The sequence below is a fragment of the Tamandua tetradactyla genome, chromosome 21 (genome assembly GCF_023851605.1).
Source record: "Tamandua tetradactyla isolate mTamTet1 chromosome 21, mTamTet1.pri, whole genome shotgun sequence".
Lineage (NCBI taxonomy): Eukaryota > Metazoa > Chordata > Mammalia > Pilosa > Myrmecophagidae > Tamandua > Tamandua tetradactyla.
This window is the reverse complement of record NC_135347.1, coordinates 5,104,716-5,129,479: the sequence shown is the minus strand read 5'-3', so window position 1 is coordinate 5,129,479 and position 24,764 is coordinate 5,104,716. Positions and strand designations below refer to the sequence as shown.

The 24,764-nt window shown below is 44.3% G+C and overlaps 1 protein-coding gene across 7 annotated transcripts in view; it reads left to right on the top strand.

Moving 5' to 3' along the window:
- SNX24 (sorting nexin 24) overlaps positions 1 to 17,036 on the top strand; it is a 241,763-nt gene extending 224,727 nt beyond the window's left edge. For 5 of the 7 annotated variants that reach the window (XM_077138818.1, XM_077138812.1, XM_077138816.1 and 2 more), the window contains 4 exons: positions 5,420 to 5,514; positions 6,777 to 6,809; positions 7,359 to 7,423; positions 15,540 to 17,036. In XM_077138818.1, coding sequence (XP_076994933.1) covers positions 5,420 to 5,514; positions 6,777 to 6,809; positions 7,359 to 7,423; positions 15,540 to 15,607 — 261 coding nt within the window. In that variant the 3' untranslated portion in view covers positions 15,608 to 17,036. Of the gene's footprint in view, positions 1 to 3,531; positions 4,054 to 5,419; positions 5,515 to 6,776; positions 6,810 to 7,358; positions 7,500 to 15,539 lie in introns of those variants that run through there. The other 2 variants (XM_077138813.1, XM_077138814.1) reach the window with 2 other exon arrangements.
- Positions 17,037 to 24,764: the final 7,728 nt, after the last annotated feature.

Below are 24,764 nucleotides of genomic sequence, written 5' to 3'. Positions count from 1 at the left end.
CATTTCTCATGTGCATCTTAACAATAACCTCCTTTTTAGGCTGCATATTTCTTAAGTGATAATTACATGGAAATTTCTTCAGCGAATTTCTCTGTCAATTTTGTAGATTCTTAAACCTGTATGTCTATCTAAGAGTGACTGGAAGACATTCAGAACCCAAGATATTTAGATGCTCTTTTTTTTGTTTGTTTTTTGTTTTGTTTTTTTTTTTCCACATGGGCAGGCACCGGGAGTTGAACCCGGGTCTCCGGCATGGCAGGCGAGAACTCTGCCACTGAGCCACCGTGACCTACCCTAGATGCTCTTTGAATCGCTTCTCTTCTGATATATGTGCTATTTAAGCTGGTTTTATTGTACAGGGTTCAGTTAGAGAAAGACTCCTTCTCTGCTGGTTTTGGCAATTCTCTCTTCTTATTTCAGCAGCTTTGAAAATGGCAGATAACCAGTCACCACCATCCTTAGCAGAATGGTTTGTAGCTTAAAGGTGATTATCCCCTTGACCCCCCACTGCCTCGTTCTCATGCCTGGTACCCACTATTGCATGCACTTTTCTCATGAAAGCAATTTTGAAATATTTTAGTAATGTTCATTGCTTGCTTCTAGCTCCTCCTAAGTTTATTCTTATTTCTCTTTCTGTGGGAACTAGATAATACTGCATTAAGAGGAAGGACAGGGTTGCTCTGCTCATATTACACATTAAGAGAAGCAATGCTTCTTGCTGACCTACCACTTAAGACCCCCTACACTTGTACATAATAAACAGCTTCTCTCCTTGCGTGTGTCTGGGTAGGTAAATTCTGCTTCTTATAGTATTTCACTCAGTACTTATATCTTTAAAATTTAATTCAATGGGATTTATTTCTAACCTAGCACATTTATTTTGAATTCTGATATTTTACTGCATATATTAGTTGCTCAGTCACACATCCCAGCTTTCATCCAGGAATGGAATGAGCAGCCTCACAACTCTACCACTAGAGTCATCAGTTAGTCAGATTGCACAGAGCCTTGGACCCTTGTAACTCTAGTACTTCACCACCTGTCCTTGGACCCTGCAGTACTAGAGTTTTAAAGTCATATTTTCCTTAATGTTTTGTTAACTGTGGGAACCCACTACACCACCCATTGTTGCATTCCAGGGTTGTATACAGAAAACACAGAAACCATGAATTATGAGCTACTTCCTAGAATTGGTGCAGCAGTAAGATTTTGTTCTATCAGAAAGAATCCTTCACCAGGGACTCCTCATTACCAAACAAAAATTTTGAGCTGCAGCACAGAGCTGAAAGCATTAATGAATTCTAATAGCAGGGCAGCACACACACCAGTGGGCTTCTAATTGACAAAGAGGTAGAAAACTGAGACAAGAAGGCCAGCGTGTCCTTTGGGGAACCTGTGTACAGCACAGGCCGGGTGGTGCTGCAGGCTCCAGGCCAAATGTAAAGTTTGCCCAGCAGTGTCACTGCCGTGTCTGAACTAAAAGCACGGGTCCTTCGCTTGGCTGTCAGGGATCTGTGGAACCTCCCCCACTGTAAGCACAGTTATAAATGTATTTGTATTTTTCAGCAAAGCTCTCATCAGAGTTTCAAAGGGATTCCTGACTCATAGAGGGATAAGTACCGCTGTTGTCTAGATGGACAGTAACCCAAATTTTCAAAATTGATGAAAAGGGCTTTTGAGAACTGATGCAGCAAAAAGACTCAAAGGAAAGAAAATTAGCATTTATTGACTGCCTATTGGGTACCAGGGGCTTTTGGAGACTTTTAATTTAATTCTCACAACAACCCTTTAGGAAGGAATTATTACCATTTTACAGAAGAAATGGGTGCCCAGAGAGATTAAAGCACTTGGCCAGACACATGGCTAGCAAGTGACAGAGGAGGGATTTGAACCCGGGATTGTCTTGCTCTAAAATTCATATGCCTCGTTCTGTACCACACTGCCTCTCTAAAGAACGAAGCATGGGCGGGCCATGGTGGCTCAGCAGGTAAGAATGCTTGCCTGCCAAGCCCGAGGACCCGGGCTCAATTCCTGTTGCCTGCCCATGTAAAAAAAAAAAAAAAAAAAAAAAAAGAACGAAGCACTAAGCATTGAGGGTTAATCAAAAATAAAGAAAAGTAATCTAAGACAATGGGGAAATGTGATTTATGCAAAAAAATGTGATTTATATATATAAAATATGGAGCTTGTCTGCAAATAAAATCGGGAGATTTAGACCAGAATGGGGCCCTCAAGCATATGGACTGGCCCGGCTTGTAGTTTTGAGAAGGGATGGCTCCTCCTGATTAAACTTTTCAAGAAACTAAGCAAGCCATATAATAACAGTCTCATGGCCCCACTTCACTATTTGTTCTCTCATGGCATGAGATCATGTGTTTGTGAAACCAAAAAATTGACTCAACTAATTAGATTTCTTTTATCTCTGTACTAATGAATGACAGTCATTTCACCTCAGCAAATTATATTAAAATAGATAAATCCTACTACATTGTACTTCATTTCTGTTTGGGCTTATTTATTAATTCCTTACTCACAAGCCTTCTGCACAAAGTTTAGGAAATATCCCTACCTACACAACTGAATATTTAACTAACTTCCCAATGTTGCCTGAAATTCATGTTGATTATTGTTTTGTGGAAAATATTTGAGAATATTCAATGAACATTTAATAAACACACACATACACACACACACACACATGCACAAATCTCTGGAGTTTTTGTCCATGTGTCTTGCCTAGAATAGTGTGATTGTGTATTTGGAATCCACTGTTTGGGGGGGTTAGAGCAAGATTAATTCTGTGCTGGTGTTGCAGTGTAAACAGCTTTTTGCCTGTCTTTTGTCATTAATGGTCATGCCGTGGATGTAGCCAGTGCATTGTAAGCCAATCTGTCAAGGCAAATAAACAATTCACCTTGTTAAAATTCCCTAAATCTTGCATTAATAAAATCAAAGTAACCCCCGAACACTCAAGAGATGTCTTCTCCATACTGCAGTGATGGATGATATGTCTAAAGATCCTGGAAATTAAGTAGTTCAGGTCATTAGAAGTGTCCCACACTTGTTATTGATTTAATTTATTTTAAAACGTGGGGGTGTAGATAAGAATGTTTCCCCCTCCCCATTGTTTCTAAATCTAAGAGCTACCACTTCTACACGTAATTAAAACTCTTGCCTAGGTGAGCAGCACTGAGTTTATTACAACATTAAGTTTTATTATTGATGTAGGTATCACATCCTCTAAAGTAGATATTTGGAAACTACAACTTGACAATTGTTGTGATTTTCGTTATGTCAGAAATTCCTTGCAGTTTCGTATGTCTGATAATTCCTAGAAACTCTGATTGCTAAGAAATAATGACACTCTGGGCAACCAAAAATTCTCATTGGATAGGTAAAAATTTAGATGAAAGTTAAATGATTTGAAGGAAATCAATTGAAATCATCAGGAAATTATGCCTCTGGACAGAATAATTTTAACAAATCTTTTCTGTTTCACTTATTTTTCTCCTTTTTTTCCTACCATAAAAGTCAGGAAGAAAATTAACATTTAGCTCTGTTTCTGTATATGTGGATGGAGGATTAAGGATAAGGAAAACATTTATAGAGCCGTGCAGTATTTCAATTCTGTATCACTATATTCTAAGGCAAGTTGAAGTTTTATTGTGTGTGTCTCTGTTTTCTTGTTACTGCTGGTCTCCTCCACTAGCCCAAGTCCCCTTGGACCATATGATTCACTACCACATTCCCAGTGCTTAATGTGAAAAATGCCCAGTAAATACTTAATTAATGCATAAAGTATAATCTCAAATGTTTTTCTTCTCTCTTTTATTCCGTAAGCTTCAGTGGGTGCAGTGGGCTGGTCAGGAATAGTAACAGTTCCAGAGGGAGCTCGCTGTCCCAATGCCTCTCTCCAGGGACTGAGCGAAGGAGAGTTGAGCTCTAGAGGAGAACATGCTTCAGCTTGGGCAGGGCTGGCAACCTGAGTGGTCCCCCACTGCACGAATACATCCTGGAATGGGCAACAGGATTCCAAAGGCCCTCAAGAAATAGGGCAACTCATAAAATAAATTTAGTAGATTGAAATGCTGGTGATCAATGAAAGGGAGGGGTAGGGAGTATGGTATGTATGAATTTTTTTCTGTTGTCTTTTTATTTCTTTTTCTGAATTGATACAAATGTTCTAAGAAATGATCATGATGATGAATATACAACTATGTGATGATATTGTGAGTTATTGATTATGTATCAAGAATGGAATGATCATATGGTATTAAAGTTAAGTTTAATAAATAAATTAAAAAATTGAAAAACAAATAGGGCAACTTAGTATGTAAATTATGGATAAAAATGAGTTGTCAGATAGAATTATGTATATATAAGATACACACAATTTGATCTTACTTTTGTCATCTGTTATGTACCTTATGCAAATGCTTACATAGCTGTTCCTGATGAGCTGTGTGAGTATTTCACCATCAGTCCTCATTGTTCTTTCAACAATAGGTGCTTATTGAAAAAAATGTAGCCATGGCAAATGATGAAAATGACACTTAAGAATAGTTACATTAATTTCCGGGCTGTTAGACCACTGTGATGCTCTTCTCCCATGATCTTAAATACAAAGGGGAGAAGAGCAAATGTACAATTAGTTCACACATGCTGGAGGCTCTTTTAAATATATGTATAGATGAAAATGTAGCCCATAGTTAACTGCATCAGATTTATCCTTGAAGTGGCCTGATTTGGGTATTTGAGTACTTACGTGGTTACGCCATTACGCTAGATGTTTAGCAGAGTTCCCTAGATGGAAGAACTGTATAGATTTTTTTTTAAGTCTATACTCTGATTTACACTTAGTGGTAAAGTTGTGACTGACCCTGTAAGTGGAGCTGTCCAAATAGCAATAAATGTCAGCTGATCCTAATGCCAAAACAGGTGATAGCTGAAGGGTTGTGACTAAATCTTCCAGAAAATAGAAACCATGTATAGAACTTCCTGAGCAGCAGTAGTCTTTGTAGAGATATGTACGTGCATCAGTCACTTTGTCACTCAGTAAAGAAAGTTTGATTTCCATGCCCTGGCTGTATTTGTTCTGGATTAGAAGCCCGAGGATCATATACTGTGTCCTTCTGGCTGCTGTCTCCCTTGTCCCCAGCTCAGTGTCTGGAGTATAGTAGGTACTCCATAGTGCTGGGTGACTGAAGGAGTAGATGAAATGTGGCATTTGCTGACACAGAATAAGCGTGTTTACTGGGCTGCCTTCTCGGTGGGGGAAATGGGGACCACTCATACTGATCGTGAGGAGTGATGCCGGAAAGGGCTTTGATGGACGGTTATGACTTTTTGAAATAGTTCATTTGATTGATTGCCTGGCACACTTCGCTTCAGTTTCTGATTCCGTTTTCTGCTTTCACAGGCTGTCATTTTAGAAAATGAAGAACTTCCCAAATTGTTTCTTGATTTCCTCAACGTGCGACACTTGCCCTCTCTACCAAAGGCAGAGAGTTGCGGGTAAGAATTGCTGTTACATATTAAATATGGATTTTTATTTATGCTTCAATGACTTAATGGCCTACGTATGTCTTGAGCGTGCCAGAGAGGCCCGTCAGGCCTTGCCCGCTCTCGTGGTTTGTGATACCACCCACTTGCCCCCTGCTCATAACCAAAGGAATTCCTCCAAACTCCTCACGTCCATCTTGTGGTCAGTTGGTCAGGGCTCAGTAACTCGTGCCTAGATTTCTGCTGCTACGTAAAGTGAGGTTACATGGTGGGAATTATCAATATAGATAGCCTGTTTTTATTTGTCAATACCCGTCTCCCTTTGGCACATACACTCGTATAATTCTAAAGCTGTTAATGATTTTAGAGATGATCTGACCCAACTCTCCTCATTTAGTTGAGCAAACGAGGACACAATTCTCACATTTCTCTACCTTCGAGCAAAAGCACCAGAGCTGATCCTCCAGTGTCCTGCCGCTTCTCCCTTTGGTCCTTTTCCTGCCTACCAAGGAACCAGCAGTTGTGCAAATACCAAAGTGCTTGATCTCATCAGCAACCGGGTAGAGAGCCCTTCTGAAGCTAGCATGAGTCCCTGGCCCAGCTCTGTGCCTGTGTCTTGGGCTGAGCTAGCCTCAGAAGGCATTCAGCAGCATCCCCAACATAGTAAACCCATTCATAAGGAAACGAGTCATCACAAAGCCTGCAAATCCAAGTGGGAGAAAGGGCTTTATTCATTTTTTACTTGACTCTCGTCCTGCCCGAAGGAACCACACCCAAAGTTGTGTTAAATGCCAGTCGTCTCTGTGCCGTCCCCTCACAGCTCCCTCAGTTCAGTGTTCACCCACGGCCACGTCCCACCCCCCCCAACCCCCACCCCACCACGAGCATGAGATGCTGCGTTCAGCAGATGGCTGGTGTGGTCAGCTCCACCTCGCGTGCATGTACGGGGACATTAGGCTTTGCATGGGTTTGTGAATTTTTAGGAGACACAGGCAATGACACTGAGTAAAATTTTTTTCTACATTATATAAGCCCCAAAGTAGTTATAAAATATAGTATTACTAAATGATCTTCAGAAAAATTGGAATTCAAGAATATTCCAATCTTAAGATTCATTAAGCACCTGCCATGCAGCGGTCCCATGAAAACTCATAACTCTTCTTTTCAAAATATCCCTTAATTTGGTGCTCTAATATGGCTGTTTCTTCTTTATTGGCATAAATACTGACCATCTTATATGGTCTTTTTCCTTCTCTCCTTTTTAAAACTTTTAGATCTTTTGATGAGACAGAATCTGAGGAGTCAAGGTAAGAGTGACACTAGTCAATCACGAGTTCTAAAGGCCTTAATGGTTTTATTAAGTGTTTGATTACCCATAAGTAATCATAAGTGTTTCAAGTCATGTTTCTTAAAAAACCTCTGTTAGGAAACTAGTTTTGAGGTTGTAAATATTAAAAAAAAATATTGTAAACATTTGATAAGAAATCCCAGCAGTCACTAAAGACATTTAGAAATGAAGGAATAAGCACCCTATGCCATTTCATATAGGTAATGAGAATACGGTTTTATCCATCATCATGCTACTTCAAGATTTAAAAAAAAAAAAACTCTTTTCAGCAGTGGTTAGTTGTATAGATTGTATATCTGCTTCACAGTCCACAAAGAAGCGTTTAGAAGTGGAACGCCCCCAAATTTCCTTCCCCGTGACTCGGTTGGCTATTCTTCGCCCACGCCCTTCGATGCAGAAACCCTGAGCTGTTCCTGCACAGCAGTTTGATCCCCTCAAAGCTAGTTTGTGGTGTTTTCTGTTTACCGTCGTCCCCTGGCGCTGACATGCCTGTTCTTGACCTTTCCAGCAAACTGTCCCACCAGCCGGTGCTGCTGTTCCTGAGGGACCCATACGTCTTGCCCGCAGCCAGCGGTAATCAAACCTGTCATCTGCTAACAGCTCTTTACTGATCCGACCCTGCACCTCATAAACCACGTTTTTAATACAGGTCTAACAGAGCCACGTCGGGCCGGGCCTTAATCATCTGCCAATAAGCCAGTGCTCTCGGTGTGCGGGACGTTTAGAATTTTAATTGGGGCAGGCCGTTCAGGAGGAAATGTAATTCTTCTTTCTCTTACCAGGCTACTTTGAATTTCCCCCTTATTAAAGGGGAGAAGGAATTAATTGTCTTCAGTTTGGGGGTGGCATGATTCTGGCCTCTGCTTATTTTTATCCAGTTTCCAGGGTTTGAATCCAAGGTTGGCATCCTTTTTAAAAACATGCTTCTTCCCAAAAGCCTTTTGGCTTTTTTTTTTTATATGTTTCTATGCCTTGCATGGTTATCTCCATTTCCATTCAGATTACAGCATCTTCAGTGATCCTTGAGTATTTATTTTTTTAAGTTATACATTTAAATATAATTTATTAAATTATACATGTAATCAATATTTTAGCTGGTCTTGTCTTTTCCCGGAGTCCCTCTCAGTGCTCTGTCACACAGCTCTTCAAGAGTATATTCTCAGACATTATCTCATTTCATTTCCTTAAAAATCCATGAAATAGGTAGGGCACATATCATCACCTTCAGTGGGTCAATGAGAAAATTGAGGCTCCAGGAGCTCCCTGACTTGCACCCTCTCTGATGAACGAGGGGTAGAGCCCTGGCTGCCTGAGTTTTCCTGTGTTCTTTGTATATTGTGAGTTTTCAGCCTTTGTTTCTGAGAGTAACGAAATTGCACCACGACCTAATGGCAATACATAAATTATCCATTGAAACCATTCCTAGTTTCTGACAATAAAACCTTATCACCAAGAAGAGAAGGAAGGCTGTCCTCTGGAGCTCAGATCTGTGTGCCCGGACCATGCACTTAGCTGTCAGTTTAAAGAAAGGTGGTCAGGGCCCCACCTTCTCTCGGTTTCTCTGTTGTAGCCCGGGAACTGCCTGGTACCCTGGCCAGTGCTGCCTTTGATTTATAAGAACACTGTCTCATGATGTTTCTCCTGTAAAGTCACCTCAGTAAGGAATAAATGCCTCTCCAGCCTTTGCTTTCCATGTTTAACAAATCTGCATGTTATATTAGTCGCTGTTACGTTAACAAAGTCTTATATTTAACAAGTAATCATAAGGCAGCCTAATCTAGACTTGATAGAGAGCATTTTATAAAGTATTCTTAGTATCTTTTAAAAATGGCTCCACAGCTTTTCTTTCCAGGTACTGTTTATACTTGGATATGACACACATCTGACAACCTTGTAGAAATACAGAGAGAGAGGGATGACCATTGTGGGCTAGAACAGCAAGGATGTTTGATTGAAGTGGGAAGAATATTTTATGATGTTAAATCCAATCCATCTGACTTGTTAAGAAGTTCCTACTATGTGCTACATTTTTATTTTTGACAACAAAAAACGGGGAATGTTCTGGGAAAAAACATCAGGGGCAACACCAGGAGCTAGGAGTAAGAAGTGTGTGTGGCTGGGAGAAGCGCGGTGGGCACGAGTGCTTTTGCACAAAGGGGATTCATGTTCGAGAGTAAATGGGAATCACAGGTCTGATAGATAGGATGGAATTAGATAACAAGGGCCAGATACCAGATCCGCTTTCCTGGAATTTTGGCCAATCCAGTTTCATAAATCAGATTCCTGTAGTCGTAGTCTTGTACTAGTGATATATTTTTTGCAAGTCTTTATTATTTAATTTAGAGAGAAACTCCGCTTGCATCACATTTTTTCTGATGATACCTTTTAGCAAAATGTTGAGGTTGTTATCCCAGAGGTTACTGAATGTGGAAATAGCGTCACAGACCGCCTGATCCCACAGAATCAGAGGAGTGTCTGTCTTTAAAGTTCTGACAATCAAACATTATCCCAGAGTCAAGAGTACCTTCCTAATGGATTGACAGGCATATGCTTGTTGGCCTTTGTTATGATTTTTCTGGTAAATTCCAAACTCTAGCCAGAGTCCCCCGTGACACCCTTGTGTCTTTCCCCTGTGGACACTGGCAGTCCTTATCTTTCCTGACCTCTCCTCAGCTTCGGACACTGCTGACCACATCTCATTCTTCAGATAGTGTCTTCCCTTGGCTTTCCCACCACTCAGTTTTCCTTCCAATCTCTGGCAGCTCACCTTAAAGCCGTTAGAGGTCCTCTCCTCCACTACCCTGTCCTTCACATGCTCTCATTCTCGTTTGTGGGCCTGTTTACCCAGCTGAGTCATGACACTGTATTCCCATCCTACTCATCGCCAACGTGTCCACCACCACTGCGGCCTCCGCGGTCTGGTCCAACATGTCCACCACAGCTGCGGCCTCCGCGGTCTAGTCCAACGTGTCCACCATGTCCACCACCGCTACGGCCTCCGCGGTCTAGTCCAACATGTCCACCACGGCTATGGCCTCCGCGGTCTGGTCCAACGTGTCCACCACCGCTACAGCTTCCGCGGTCTGGTCCAACATGTCCACCACCGCTACAGCCTCCGCGGTCTAGTCCAACGTGTCCACCACGGCTACAGCCTCCGCGGTCTGGTCCAACATGTCCACCACAGCTACGGCCTCCGCGGTCTAGTCCAACGTGTCCACCACCGCTACAGCCTCCGCGGTCTAGTCCAACGTGTCCACCACGGCTACAGCCTCCGCGGTCTGGTCCAACATGTCCACCACAGCTACGGCCTCCGCGGTCTAGTCCAACGTGTCCACCACCGCTACAGCCTCCACAGTCTAGTCCAACATGTCCACCACCGCTACAGCCATGTCCACCACCACTACAGCCTCCGCGGTCTAGTCCAACATGTCCACCACGGCTATGGCCTCCGCGGTCTGGTCCAACGTGTCCACCACCGCTACAGCTTCCGCGGTCTGGTCCAACATGTCCACCACCGCTACAGCCTCCGCGGTCTAGTCCAACGTGTCCACCACGGCTACAGCCTCCGCGGTCTGGTCCAACATGTCCACCACAGCTACGGCCTCCGCGGTCTAGTCCAACGTGTCCACCACCGCTACAGCCTCCGCGGTCTAGTCCAACGTGTCCACCACGGCTACAGCCTCCGCGGTCTGGTCCAACATGTCCACCACAGCTACGGCCTCCGCGGTCTAGTCCAACGTGTCCACCACCGCTACAGCCTCCGCGGTCTAGTCCAACGTGTCCACCACGGCTACAGCCTCCGCGGTCTGGTCCAACGTGTCCACCACAGCTACGGCCTCCACAGTCTAGTCCAACGTGTCCACCACCGCTACAGCCTCCGCGGTCTAGTCCAACGTGTCCACCACGGCTACAGCCTCCGCGGTCTGGTCCAACATGTCCACCACCGCTACAGCCTCCACGGTCTGGTCCAACATGTCCACCACGGCTACAGCCTCCACGGTCTGGTCCAACATGTCCACCATGGCTACGGCCTCCACGGTCTAGTCCAACGTGTCCACCACGGCTGCGGCCTCCGCGGTCTGGTCCAACGTGTCCACCACCGCTACAGCCTCCACAGTCTAGTCCAACATGTCCACCACCGCTACAGCCATGTCCACCACCACTACAGCCTCCGCGGTCTGGTCCAACGTGTCCACCACCGCTACAGCCTCCGCGGTCTAGTCCAACGTGTCCACCACGGCTACAGCCTCCGCGGTCTGGTCCAACATGTCCACCACAGCTACGGCCTCCGCGGTCTAGTCCAATGTGTCCACCACGGCTACAGCCTCCGCGGTCTGGTCCAACGTGTCCACCACCGCTACAGCCTCCACGGTCTGGTCCAACGTGTCCACCACGGCTACAGCCTCCGCGGTCTGGTCCAACATGTCCACCACAGCTACGGCCTCCGCGGTCTAGTCCAATGTGTCCACCACCGCTACAGCTTCCGCAGTCTGGTCCAACGTGTCCACCACCGCTACGGCCTCCGCGGTCTAGTCCAATGTGTCCACCACCGCTACAGCTTCCGCGGTCTGGTCCAACATGTCCACCATGTCCACCACCGCTACGGCCTCCGCGGTCTGGTCCAACGTGTCCACCACGGCTACGGCCTCCACGGTCTAGTCCAACGTGTCCACCACCTTTACGGCCTCCGCGGTCTGGTCCAACGTGTCCACCACCGCTACGGCCTCCGCGGTCTGGTCCAACGTGTCCACCACCGCTACAGCTTCGCGGTCTGGTCCAACATGTCCACCACCGCTACGGCCTCCGCGGTCTGGTCCAACGTGTCCACCACCTTTACGGCCTCCGCGGTCTGGTCCAACGTGTCCACCACCTTTACGGCCTCCGCGGTCTGGTCCAACGTGTCCACCACCGCTACAGCTTCGCGGTCTGGTCCAACATGTCCACCACCGCTACGGCCTCCACGGTCTAGTCCAACGTGTCCACCACCGCTACAGCTTCCGCGGTCTGGTCCAACATGTCCACCATGTCCACCACAGCTACGGCCTCCGCGGTCTGGTCCAACGTGTCCACCACGGCTACAGCTTCCACGGTCTAGTCCAACGTGTCCACCACAGCTACAGCCTCCACAGTCTGGTCCAACATGTCCACCACCGCTGCGGCCTCCACGGTCTGGTCCAACGTGTCCACCACGGCTACGGCCTCCACGGTCTGGTCCAACGTGTCCACCACGGCTACGGCCTCCACGGTCTGGTCCAACATGTCCACCACGGCTACGGCCTCCGCGGTCTGGTCCAACATGTCCACCACCGCTGCGGCCTCCACGGTCTGGTCCAACATGTCCACCACCGCTGCGGCCTCCACGGTCTGGTCCAACGTGTCCACCACGGCTACGGCCTCCACGGTCTGGTCCAACATGTCCACCACGGCTACGGCCTCCGCGGTCTGGTCCAACATGTCCACCACGGCTACGGCCTCCGCGGTCTGGTCCAACATGTCCACCACGGCTACAGCTTCCACGGTCTGGTCCAACATGTCCACCACCGCTACGGCCTCCGCGGTCTGGTCCAACGTGTCCACCACCGCTACAGCTTCCGCGGTCTGGTCCAACGTGTCCACCACGGCTACGGCTTCCGCGGTCTGGTCCAACGTGTCCACCACGGCTACAGCCTCCGCGGTCTGGTCCAACGTGTCCACCACGGCTACAGCTTCCATGGTCTGGTCCAACGTGTCCACCACCGCTGCGGCCTCCACAGTCTGGTCCTTGCTCCTGTTTCCCCGTGTCCTCCTCAGACACTCTGCCCCGGGCCACCAGCCTTCTTTCAGGACCTCAAATGTGCCAGACGCTTTTCCCTGTCAGGGCACTGCTGCCCCCTCCTAGAGCTTTCTCCCTGACTCCACATACGATTGGACCCCTCTCACCGTGCAGGTCTCACTCAACTATCGCAGCCTCAGAGAGGTCTTCACTGACTTCCTCGGAAGTAGCCCTGCGAGTGGCCCCATTTCCTTTATATCAGAGCACCCTATGTTGCACCCTTCATAGCATTTATCGCCATCTGAATCGATCTTTTCTTTGTCCCCCTTTTTTTGCCTCTGTCGTGGTCACAGCATCTGGCATATGCCCAGCACCTGGGAGACAGGAAATACAGGGCTTGGCATTCACTGTTCCCTCTGCCGGGAATGCCCTTTTCCCAGGTTCCCTCACCGCAGGGAGGGAATTGCTTCCCCCAACTCGCTGTTCACTGGCACCCTCGCACAGAGGGCCTTCCCTGACCTTCCCACCCCGCCACTCTCTAGCCCCATGCCCTGCCCTGTTTTTTTCTTAGCACTTAAATACCTTCTTTTACTATATTATAATGCAGTAAAATTACCCATAGTATTTAATGTCATTTTCCTTTCTTGCTCAAATCATTTAGTTGAATTCATTTAACATAATTATGCTTATGCTGTGACTCTTCTGACCTTCAAATAAACTTCTTTATTTTTGGCGGCAAAGAATAAAGGCGTATCTGCTACTTATAGGTAATATGCCCTACTTAGGCATTTTATCAGAAAGTTGTATTTATAGCTACTGGTTTTAATACAATTCTGTGTTAGAGAAACACATTTAGAATTAAAACTAGCTCAGCCATTGTTTTTAATTAGGATATAAATATATAGGTTTAAGGCCTATTGCAAATTTTTAAAGATATGTTTGACATAGAAAAGGTAAATTACTTCATGTTAGAGTAAGGCGGGCACTAAGAAATCAAGTGTCATCAACCAAAAATAATTGGACATTCATTATTGAAGATATTTAAAAACCTATTTTGTTTGTTTGTATTTGCTTCTCTTCCCAACTAGCATTTAAGTTCCATGAAGGCAGGGGCTGGTACTTATATTCCCAATAATTAAAACAGTACTTGGTGCAGAATTGTGGCTGGTACTTACCGTGTGCCCAACTCAAGTCTAAGCGCTTTGTTTCTCTCATCAATTTTTACAACAATCTGTGAGATAGATACTATTAAGAACTCTGTGTCAGAGGTGAGGAAACTGAGGCACAGAGAGATGCAGTAATTCACCTAAGGCCATGCAGCTGTTAAGTGGTTGACCCAAGAGACAGAAAACTCTCAATAAATATTTGTTGAGATGAACTTACCTCTATAGCCACCTCCTTAGTGGGGATTCGGCAAGCTTCAAGGACGCCTGAAACTCAGCAAGCCCAAACCCGCATTGCTCGCATTGCTCGTCTAGCTCACCCCTACCCTAGGCCTCGTGGCTGGTCTCCTCCCATCACCCGTTCTGCTTACGTAAGCTGGAATGCTGGGTGGATTCCTGGCTTCTCCTTTCCCCCCACTAGTCACATCTAACCTGTCGCAGGCCGTGTCCTTCATTTCTTTAGATTCTGTCTCCTTTCTCTGTCCTGCTAAGGTAGCTCTGGTTGCAGTCATCGTCGTCCCAGTGGCCTGTTGCAGTAGCTCTGGGCTTATCCCGCTATGTCCACTTCAGCTTGCTCGAGTCCAGCCTCCGAGTGGTAGCCAGTCATCTTTTCTGAACAATTGGATTGTCTCACTCTGCTTAAAACCCTTCATTTGCTTCTCACTACTTTTCAGATAAAGCCAGAACCCCTGTCCCCTGTTACCAGGCCCGAATCGGCCCCTCCCCGCCCTCCAGCCTCCTCCTGGCTTGCTCTTCTCGCCACACTTGCCTCCTCTCAGGCCTGCAGACCCACCAAGCTCCCTCCCGCCACAGAGTACTGCTCCTTGTTCCTGGAGCCACTTCTCTTCCATTTCCACCTGCTTCATTCCCTCACCCCAGTCCTTCCCTTTGAGAGCCTTCCTGCCCTTCCTGGTAAGGTCCACTCCCCTTTTAATTGGTTGCATATCATAAGCACTCTACATGTTGGATTAAAAAATGAACTTTTTTTTTTTATCTTAAGGTGTCAGGCCACTTCATTTCCTTACTTAATAACTGTATTTATTTATAGTGCTTTAGCATAGTTTCTGGGTAGAATTATACACTGGTTAAAGTTTAGAAATTAAACTTCTGAACCATGGGATAAATTGGTTCCCCTGCTCAAGTAATCCATTTGTATTTTACCCTCTATGATAACTGGAATGTAGCAAACCGTACCATCCACCTCTGGGTTTCCTTTGTATCTCTTCTAAAAATATAGCTGATTTTTCCAGTTTGACAGGATGGCTTTTGTAGGAAATTTGCCCTTTTAAGCTAGGAAGCCAGGCCCCCATCTTACTGCTCCCTAGAAGCCGATGTAATAGTACAAGTATACTCTGGACAGCTTGGACTGAATGCTGCTGTAAACCACAATGGAAAAACTGCAGCGAGGTATTCCCAGTAGAAATCTTGGAATTCCTTCAAGTATATTGAGATTTTGTTAGAAATTGAATTGCCAGTGTAATCCATCTTCCTTGTGAGAAAACATTCAGATAAAGAGCTGGGACCTAGCAGCATTAACCATTCGAACATCCCTTAAATCAATAAGCTACAAATCTGGGCGTGCATCCCTGCAGTGCCTGGTGGTACTCTAATGTGGCTGTAGGCTGAAGCAGCTTGACAGATAGTACATCCTAAACAAGGGCAAACAGCATGGTGACTCTTAAGTTCTAGTAGGCCTTACCTCGTCAGAGTCTGCAAAATGCAGTTAAATTTTATCAGTGCACGTAAGAAAAGCAGTTTTTCTCTTGTTTTTCAGATTTTCCGAACGTGGTTATTGAAGGAGTTCTCCATGGCATATTTTACTCTCATCTGCAGCCCAGGTAGAAATCCTGCATGACGAAAAGAAGCTGAAGCCAATTTCAAAAGTTGTAGTCAAGGAAATTGATGTCTACCAAATTAACCTAACTCTCTGACATAACAACTCTAGCTAGTGGTAAAATGCCCAGTTCTAGCTTAATTCAGGGCAGGGGTATTTCCATTAGAATGGTGCTCTTAAAAATAGAAACGGAACCAGGGCAGTAGGCAGGGGTAAGGTCAAATGTTTAAGACGTATACTATAGCCGCTAACTTAGAAACCCATGAAAGGAGGCTTGGAAGGTCCCTGGGAAACCTGAGTGTATCAGAACAAAGTTACTCTCTGCTTCAGTAGAACCATTTGCTAATTGAAAATCATATCCTGAATCATACAAAGCCTGATCAACTATGGTAGCTTTTCTGTTCAGATTGTGTGAGACACTATTCTTTTCACAGCGCGCTCTCCTCTGTTAGTGAAGTGCCGGCGCCAGAAAAGTGTCACAGAAACACTGTGACTGTCCTAAATGTGAGGAAGTAACTGAACTGGAATTTAATTGAACTGACAATATCATGGCTTTTTTTTTATTCAATCATGGCATTTTTATTTACGTTACAGTGGAGTTGCATCACACCCAGGGGTTGTTATTTCTACATCACTACATACAATAAAATGGGCATTATCAAGATTTCCCTTGTAAACCCTTTTAAAAGGCACCATATTGGAAATCTGTACATCCACCACAACCATTTTTCCTCCATTGTTGGAAAAAACGACTGTTTTGCTTGGTTGAAGACCAAGAAGTTGTTGGTGTTTGTTTAGGGGCCATTTTTTATAAAAAGTGCATACCTTTAAACACTAGAATCCCAGCCCTGCAGGGTGGCTGCCCCTGGGGGTGCTGGGTTGACAGTGCTCGTTCTGGTTTACTGTGGGCATACATTCCTTGAATGGCTGGTATCAGAGCAGCATTTAATGCCACTATCTTTATTGTTTCCCTTTTACTGACCTCATAATATTGAATTAATGTAAATTAAATGTGCTTATGATATTGCTCCACTGTACATCAAGCAGTCATTCATATTTCAAATAGGAAAGAATAAAAACATACATGCTACTTGTACATATGTGCTGAATTTGGGTATTTCATTGAAAGCTAATAGTTAACCTATTTATAATTTGTTTTAATAAGCTTCTGTGTGGAGACAAATGTTTAGAATCAAAACTAACATCTAAATCATGATTTTTAAATTAGGATCTAAATATACGAGTATAAAGGCTGCTGCAAGCTTTTAAAGATATGTTTTATGATAGCTTGTGTTACTGCGTGTTGGAAACAAAGAAGAACTAAGTAATGAAATGTCACCAACCAAAAATAACTGAATAATCAAATATCAAAGATATTTAAAAATGTTTTTATGTCATTAGCTATTTTGAGTTAAATAAAAACAAAGAATTGAGAAATATTTGAATTCATCTTATGCTGCTAGGATTTTCTTTGAAACATGAATTGTGTCTCTTTACACACATGTTCACACACACACACAAAAAAAACCTCATTTGTTTGCATAACATTTATTTCTAATCTGGCAGGATAAGTGTTAATTACCAAAACAATAGGTACTTGTTAAACAATTTATGATTTACGAATGTATTAGGAATTTTAAAAAACAAAGACCAAGCATGTATGATGGCATACTGCTCAAGGAGTCTTTTTGAGAATGAAATTTTTTCTTGGTAATGTATTTTCATACTTTTTATCTTTATATGTAATTTTCTTAGTCAGGGTCTTTGTAGAAGTAGATACCACTGTAGGGATCTTAAGCCAAAAGGGAACAGGAAACCAAATGGTTACATCTTTGGAAGGCGAGTGCAGAAATTCCTGCTGGTCTTCAGGACACCCCAGCAGCCACTGCACCGCCCTGCAAGGGGAGCTGGCACCTGTGCCTCAGCGGGAGCTCAGGGAGTCAGGGGGCTGCTGCTGGAGCTGTTAAGGTGGAAGACCTCCCTGGAGCTTGCAACCCAGGGATCAGTAACTAGGGATCAGGAAGTAGCTGTGCCCACCATCACTGCCTCGTAGAAGCCCCCAGGAAGCTGGGCCTGGGCACTGGAGCAGAGTGTCTGCGGCCCCCTCCTACACCACACTTAACCTGGATACTCAGGGCTGAGCTGCCCAGTCACCACAGCCCAAAGAGAATAAAGATGGTTATCACCCACTTTGCCCTCCACTCCACATTTCATAAAAGTGCCTCCAACTGGCAGAACTTTATTTTCATCGAGATCCCCAGCTGCAGGGGAGTCTTGGAAGGAGTCAGTAGCTTGTTCTCCAGCTCAGGGACTCACATTGGAAAGATGACAGAATATATTTCCGTGGTTGAAAAATTTTTCAAAAGGTGGAATGAATATACAGGGAAGCAAAGTTTTCTGACACTGTGTCTCCTAAATTCCCAGTTCGCCTACAGACCACTCTTTTATGCCTCCTTCAGAATCCACTACAAGAGAACATCTATTAAAGGCTCAGGGTATCACGTGTGGCCACAGGGAGGGATTCTTCAAAGGAGAAGTAAGGATGACAAGTTTGAGCAGTGGTTTCCATCGTCACCTGGCACGCAATGGGCATAGCTTATATTCATCCATCCATTCGGCGAAACGCATGTGATTCCTCCACTAGACCAAGGCACTATGGTAGGCACTGAAAGAATACAGAGAAGTCCTTTTTCTGTGGCATTTTCACCTGTCGTATTTGCTAGTCTTTCCATTCTGTTGAATAGGCTACAAAGGTCGGTGGATAAGACTGCTTTCTTGGGTCTCTTTCCTCTCCTGAGAAGCAGTCATTTTCATCTTGGCTTTGAGTTGGTTTCCACCTTTGCTAATGGTTATGTATTTTGCATTCAGCAGCAGAATCCCAGGGAAGTAGCAGACACCAGGTCAGAACTGTGATTTTTTTTGCAACATTTATGTGTTTTGTCCACGTAATACATGGCGTCAGACTGGATTCTGATGAGGGTGAAGGGGCATTTACGTTTGTGTGAGGAGAAGGGGAGTACATTAAATATGTCAAGCCATGGGAGGTATAATTACTGAAGAAAATTTTTTGTACCCTAAGAAAATGATTGTATATCTGACCCATAAAAGGGGAGCTGTTTTCTTTCTCCATTATATGTGCCATTTAGATGCTTTGTATACTGAGCTCCTGCTACTTGCCATGTACTGTTGAACTAGAGCTTTAGGTAGTTCTTATAACATAGTATTTTTAGTGTTCCTATTTTATTGAAGAAAGCCTTGACTATCACAGAGATTAATAATAACTTTAAAAAATAGCCAACAGTGGTTGAGTGCTAATTTGGGGACAAGGGGCACTGAGCTAAAAATTATCTCACTGAGGCCCAAAACATGCTTATAAAGTACATATTCATATTGTTCCACTTTATAGTGAAATTAAAAACTTAGCTCAGAGAGGGGAAATACCTTGACCAAGACTACTGGTTAACAATGGGAGTGGGATTTGAACTTTTCATGTACAAGCCTTGGGCTCGTCTCAGTCAGCCTTCCGCTGCACTTACTTGCATTTCTGTGCGTCTCTGAACCACATAAGGACGCTCAGACTGCAAAGAGCTAGGATCATCATAGCTGCTGACGTTTCTGCACTACATTATAATCTGTGAAGTGCTTTCCCATCTTAAGTAAGATTAAACCAAGCCTGTGCTCTCAGCAGCAGCCTCTTTCCAAGTCTCTCTGCTCCCAGCCTTACTATGGTCTGTTCTCCACATAACAGCCAGAGTGATCTTGTAAAATATCCATCAGATCGGGTTACTCCCTTGCTCAAAATTCTCGAGTCGCTTCCCTTCCCACTTAGAATACAATTTAAACTCTTTATCCTGGCTTCTATGCCCCCTCAGAGTTCCCTTTGCACTCTCACTGGCAACACTGATCTTTCAGTTCCCAGGACATGCCAACCTAGGTGCCTCTCAAGTCCATGGACTGCTGGTCTCTGCCTGGGACACCCTTTCTGCTCCCTCCAGAAGGCTCCTCATCCCTCAGGCTCAGCCTAAATGTCAGAGAACATTTCCTCCTTGGTCATGCATCTCATGTGGTCTCCAGCGCCCACTCTGCGCCATTATTCCATCACAGCAAACCTTCGTAAGCTTCCTTCATAGCACTTAACACTGTCTGTAATTATCCTCTTTGCTTCCTTGTGTATTGTCTTTCACCTCCCAAAGAATGCAAACTCCTGAGAGCAGGGGCAGCGTCTGATCTGTTTTCAGAGTTTCTCCAGTGTGGAGCCCAAAGCAAATCTCAAAAACTACTGTCAAATGAGTAGGTGACAGCAGCCTGTGCTCCAGGCCCCTGCCCATACTTCCTAACAGGGCTTGATAAATGTGCATTGAGTAAATGACCTTGAAAACAGGATTTGCTAACATCTTCCAGATTCCCCTAATGATTCATTATGTCCTGACTCTTCTGAAAACAGTGATATTCTGGTTTAATCACCAGTTTGATATACAGGGTGGTTATGGGGTTGGATACATGGATGGTCTTTTAAAAATCTGTCATCGTTTACTAATAATTAAACCACTTCATGACCCTGGTTTGTGACACGTGGGGCATTGGCCCCTGGACCAGCAGCATGAGTATCCCCAGAGATCTTGTTTAAAATACAAAGTCTCAGGTCTTACCCCAAAACTCTGTGCTGGTTTGAAGCTGTTGTGTACCCCAGAAAAGCCATGTTCTTTAATTCTCATTCAGTATTGCTGGGTGAGATCTTTTTTATCGTTTCCACGGAGATGTAACCTACCTTTTGATTAGGTGGTTTCCATGGAGATGTGCCTCCATCCATTCAAGGTGGAGTTGCTTACTGGAGTCCTTTAAGAGCGAACCATTTTGGGAAAAGGTTTAGTGCCTTTTTTTTTTTTTAGTGCCTTTAGCAGAAGGAAAATGCCCCGGGAAAGCCTTACAAAATGAGGAGAGAAAGCCACCAGCCCTCCCAGCTGCGAAATCCCGAAAATCATTAGCCCTTATTTTGGAGTTAAGTTTTCTTTGGATGCCTTAATTTGGACATTTTCATGGCCTTAGAACTGTAAACTTACAGCTTAATAAATTCCTTTTTTAAAAAGCCATTCCATTTCTGGTATATTGCATTCCAGCAGCTTACAAACTAAAACACCTTCTGAACTAGATAAATCTCGGAGTGGGGCCCAGAAATCTGACAAGCCCTCTAGGTGATTCTGATGTACAATTAAAGTTTGACAACCACTACCCTAGGGTGTTTCCAATTACTTCCATGTTATCAAATTTTAAATGTTTTAAACTTTTAATTAAAAAAAAAATCACTTCTAGGGAGAGGAGGTGCAAAATCAATCAGAATGCTAGAATGTCTACTCCAGAAGGCGTATCTTTAAGACATCAGTCCCTCTCATCAGCAACTCAAATGAGTATCAGAACAAAACCAATACAGTATTGTAAGAGTAAAAGCAAAGGCATCTTACAATTATTAAACCATCATCCTTTACATGAAGCTGTTGCTCTTGGTAATTTTTTGCTCATCCCAGAAGGCAACATGGTTCTAAATCCTTGCTGTCTTTAGAAATTTGAATTTCAGTAAACTAAAGTCCTTGCCTTCATGGGACTTAGAGAATAATGAGGGAGAATGCTTGAATGGGTGATTATATTGACAAGTTGTATTATAAAGTGCCTTCAGTGCAATGAAGGAAAAATGGTTATTTATGTGCAGGGAAGGCACATAAGTTAGGTCTGAGCACCTTAGGAATCTTCTCCAAGGTAATGGCATTGAAGTTGAGACCTAAAGGATGCAGAGGAATCAGCCAAGCAAAGCAGTGGGGAAGGGGAAGGGTGTTCCAGCACATTCCAAGGTTTCAGCAGGCTCCAAAGCTCTGAGGCAGGAGAGAGCATCCGCTCAAGGTTCTGAAGGAACCCGGGAGTTTGGAGGATAGTGAGGGCATGGGCTGGTGACAAGGGCAGTGGATCCCACAGCAGCCTCCTAAGGAGATGGTGTGGAAGAGTTTGGCTCCTAGCCTGGTGCAATGGGAAGCCATTGAAAGGTTTTACTCAGGAGAGTTATGATCCAATTTTAAAATATCACTCTGGCTCCTGATGAAGTAGGGACTGGAGAGATGCAGGATCTGATGCTGAAGGATTGTTAGGAGGCCACTTGAGTAACCCGGGTGAGAGATGACTTCCCGGTTTAGGGAGGTGGCAGTGGAGAGGATGGGACATGGGCACTCGGATGTTACAGAGCTAGCAGTATACCTGCTGATGGCCATGGGCATGGAGGGGAAGCGAGAGCCACGTCAACATGGCCCCTGAGATTTTGGCTTGGACAGTTGGGTGGATGGTGGAGTTATTCACTGATGGGTTTTGGGGAGTGGGAGGTTGAGACCCCAGCCCTCAGGACCTTCCCGGTTGCTGGATAAATCCTTTCCTGGGCCTTGCTCTCTTGTTCAGTTCAGACATTTTGACTCCTTATTTGGAAACAACCTGCTTGAAAGCAAAACTAGACAGAACACGGACTCACCGGCAGAAGGGAACATGTCTAGATTTTTACCATTGTGATGATATATTTGTGCTGAACTGTCTTCAACTCTGTAGGCAGTTCATGGGGTCAGGAACATGCTCTGTGCCAGAGCTCAAACCTGTGATTTTGACCTCTGTAGCACATCACACTACCCAGCTGAGTTACAGGTGGTGAGCTGGAGGTTTGCTCACAATTTTTTCCCGGAGCCCCAGGAGGGCCACAGAAATCTCCCAACAGATAAGGTTTCAAATGTCAAGGTTTCCAAAGTGGACTCCCTGACTTCCACGGTCCCTGTGGCGCTAGACAGCGTGGTTCCTCATCACCTCTCAGGTCAAAGCTAAACGGCTCGCTCCGGGCCAGACCCCCAGCAGCTGCCAGCAGTATGCCACACTCACAACCTGGGCATGACACTCCATCCAAGCTGGCCGCCACCCCTCCTAGGCACCACTGTCGAGAGCTCACACCACCTGCCTCTCCTCTGAACTTCTCACAACTCACCTCATTTTTGTTACTCCACTTCCTTTAGGCCCTTCAAACCTCAGGTCAGAAAATAGGGGGGGGAAGAAAAACCTTTTTGTAAAGCTATAGTCTCCAAAAAACAATAGAAACAATTGAAAGACACAATGTTGAACAATCTTTACAGTCTTGAGAGAGTTTAAACACCTCATGACAATTTAGGCATATTAATTTTGCTCATTCATTCTCAACATATTTATTGGGCATCAGTCATGTGTGAAACGCTTTGTCTGGGAGGTGATTAGGAATAAAATCTAATGCTTGCCCTAGAAGAGCTTTCAGTCCCAGGGAAAGAAGGGAGACACAAGAGGAAGCAAGCTGTTACAGCACTGCGAGGAGCTCTGCGGCGGCCTCCTGAGGAGGTCCACGGGCGTCCTGAAGGCTGGCTGGGAGCAGAGAAGGGGGCGTGGGTGCTGGAAGGAGGACACGGCGGCTTGTACAAGGCCTGGAGCCCATTCTGAGGTTCTAAGGTCTTTATAGGAGAACAGTGTTCCAAGGCCGACAAGGCTGGATCAGATCTCATATTTCTCACTCTCGGTTGGTAATTCTCTCATCATGACAACCTGTCAGTGCATCTCCTGGAGTCCAGGAAGCAGGCGTTTTGGCAGCTTGGTGGAAGGAAAAAAGGTTCAGGTTTTCAAACTGAGATATCTACCCCAATAACAAAACGTAACACTTACCACCTAGGACTAATGGTGATGCTAGTGCTTTTGTTTGTTTTGTCTTGTATAGATTAAAATTTGTATTATGGCAACATATATACAACACAACTTTTCCCATATTAATCACTTTCATGGGTATAATTCACTGATATTAAGTATGTTCACAGTGTCATGCTCCCATCACCACTATCCATTTCCAAAACTGTTTCTTTGCCCCAAACAGAATCTCTGTATCCATTGAGCACAACTCCCCATTCCACTCCAACCCCTAACTTCAGATAAGCCGTCGTATACTTTCTGCCTCTATGAGTTTGCTTATTCTAGGTATTTCATATTAGTGAGATCATACAAGATCTGTCCTTTTGTGTCTGGCTCATCTCAGTAAACATATGTCTTTAAGGTCCATCCATGCTGTGGCCTGTATGCCAACTTCATCCCTTTTCATGGATGAGTAATATTCCAGTCATATATACGCATGACCTTGGTTTTAATAGCACTTTAAAGGCCCAGTGTGCTTCAGGAGAGAGTCCTTCACACCCTCTGAAAAATGTATTAATGATGTGGAGACTTACAAAACTCCTAATAAAACTTTAAAAATGAGTAATGGAAGAGATCTTGGCAGAAAAATCTTAATAATACCTCTACTGATCTCTGTGGCCTAACAAGGAATTCTCTCTACAGCTTCCAAATTTGTGCCTCCTGGGAATGCTGATCTAACAGGTGCTGGATTAAAATTCCATTTATGGGTTGTGTAATGCATTTTGCTTTAACTCTTACTATTTGTTAGTTGAACCTGGGTGTTTTATTTTTTTTCAGATGTGGCTCCTAAATTTTGTATTGATGCCAATTATCTTTCCACCACTCTAGAATATCAGTTGCACTAGCAGATCTCAGAACAGGTTATAATATCACACATAAAAGTTACTTTTGGCCAAAGTCTTAAGTTCACAAGATTAATTACAGATGTAAATAAAAGCTCTAATGTACTTAAGGGCTCCAAAATTTTCCATTATAAATACTGTTTTGCTCTTCCTTAATTAAAAAACAAAACAAAACAAAAAAACTTAAGGAGGCTTTGAATTTCTAAGCCTTCTAGATCAAAGATTTCTTCAGCTGTCTAAATTATAAGAATGTTGAAAAACAAAAATCCTGTTCCTGCTACAAAGACGTCCCCAGGTTTTTTCTCTGTGTAACTCAAAACTGCTGAACTGAGCAGGAATGCGGGTTGGTGAGTTCAGTTCAAAATCTAAAAATTCATCTGAAATGAAGTTATCAATAATTCAAAAACTGCCATTCTAATTAATCTGACCCAAGAATAAATTTTACCAAATTCTTATTTGATGATCTAGAAAATTACTAAAAAGCACTAGAATAAAACAGACTACGGCTAAGGGTTCCCTAATGTTTTAAATTGTTTATTAAAATAATTTAAGACTAGTATGTATTTGGGTTTGGTGACGGGATCCAGTGTGAGTTTGCCTG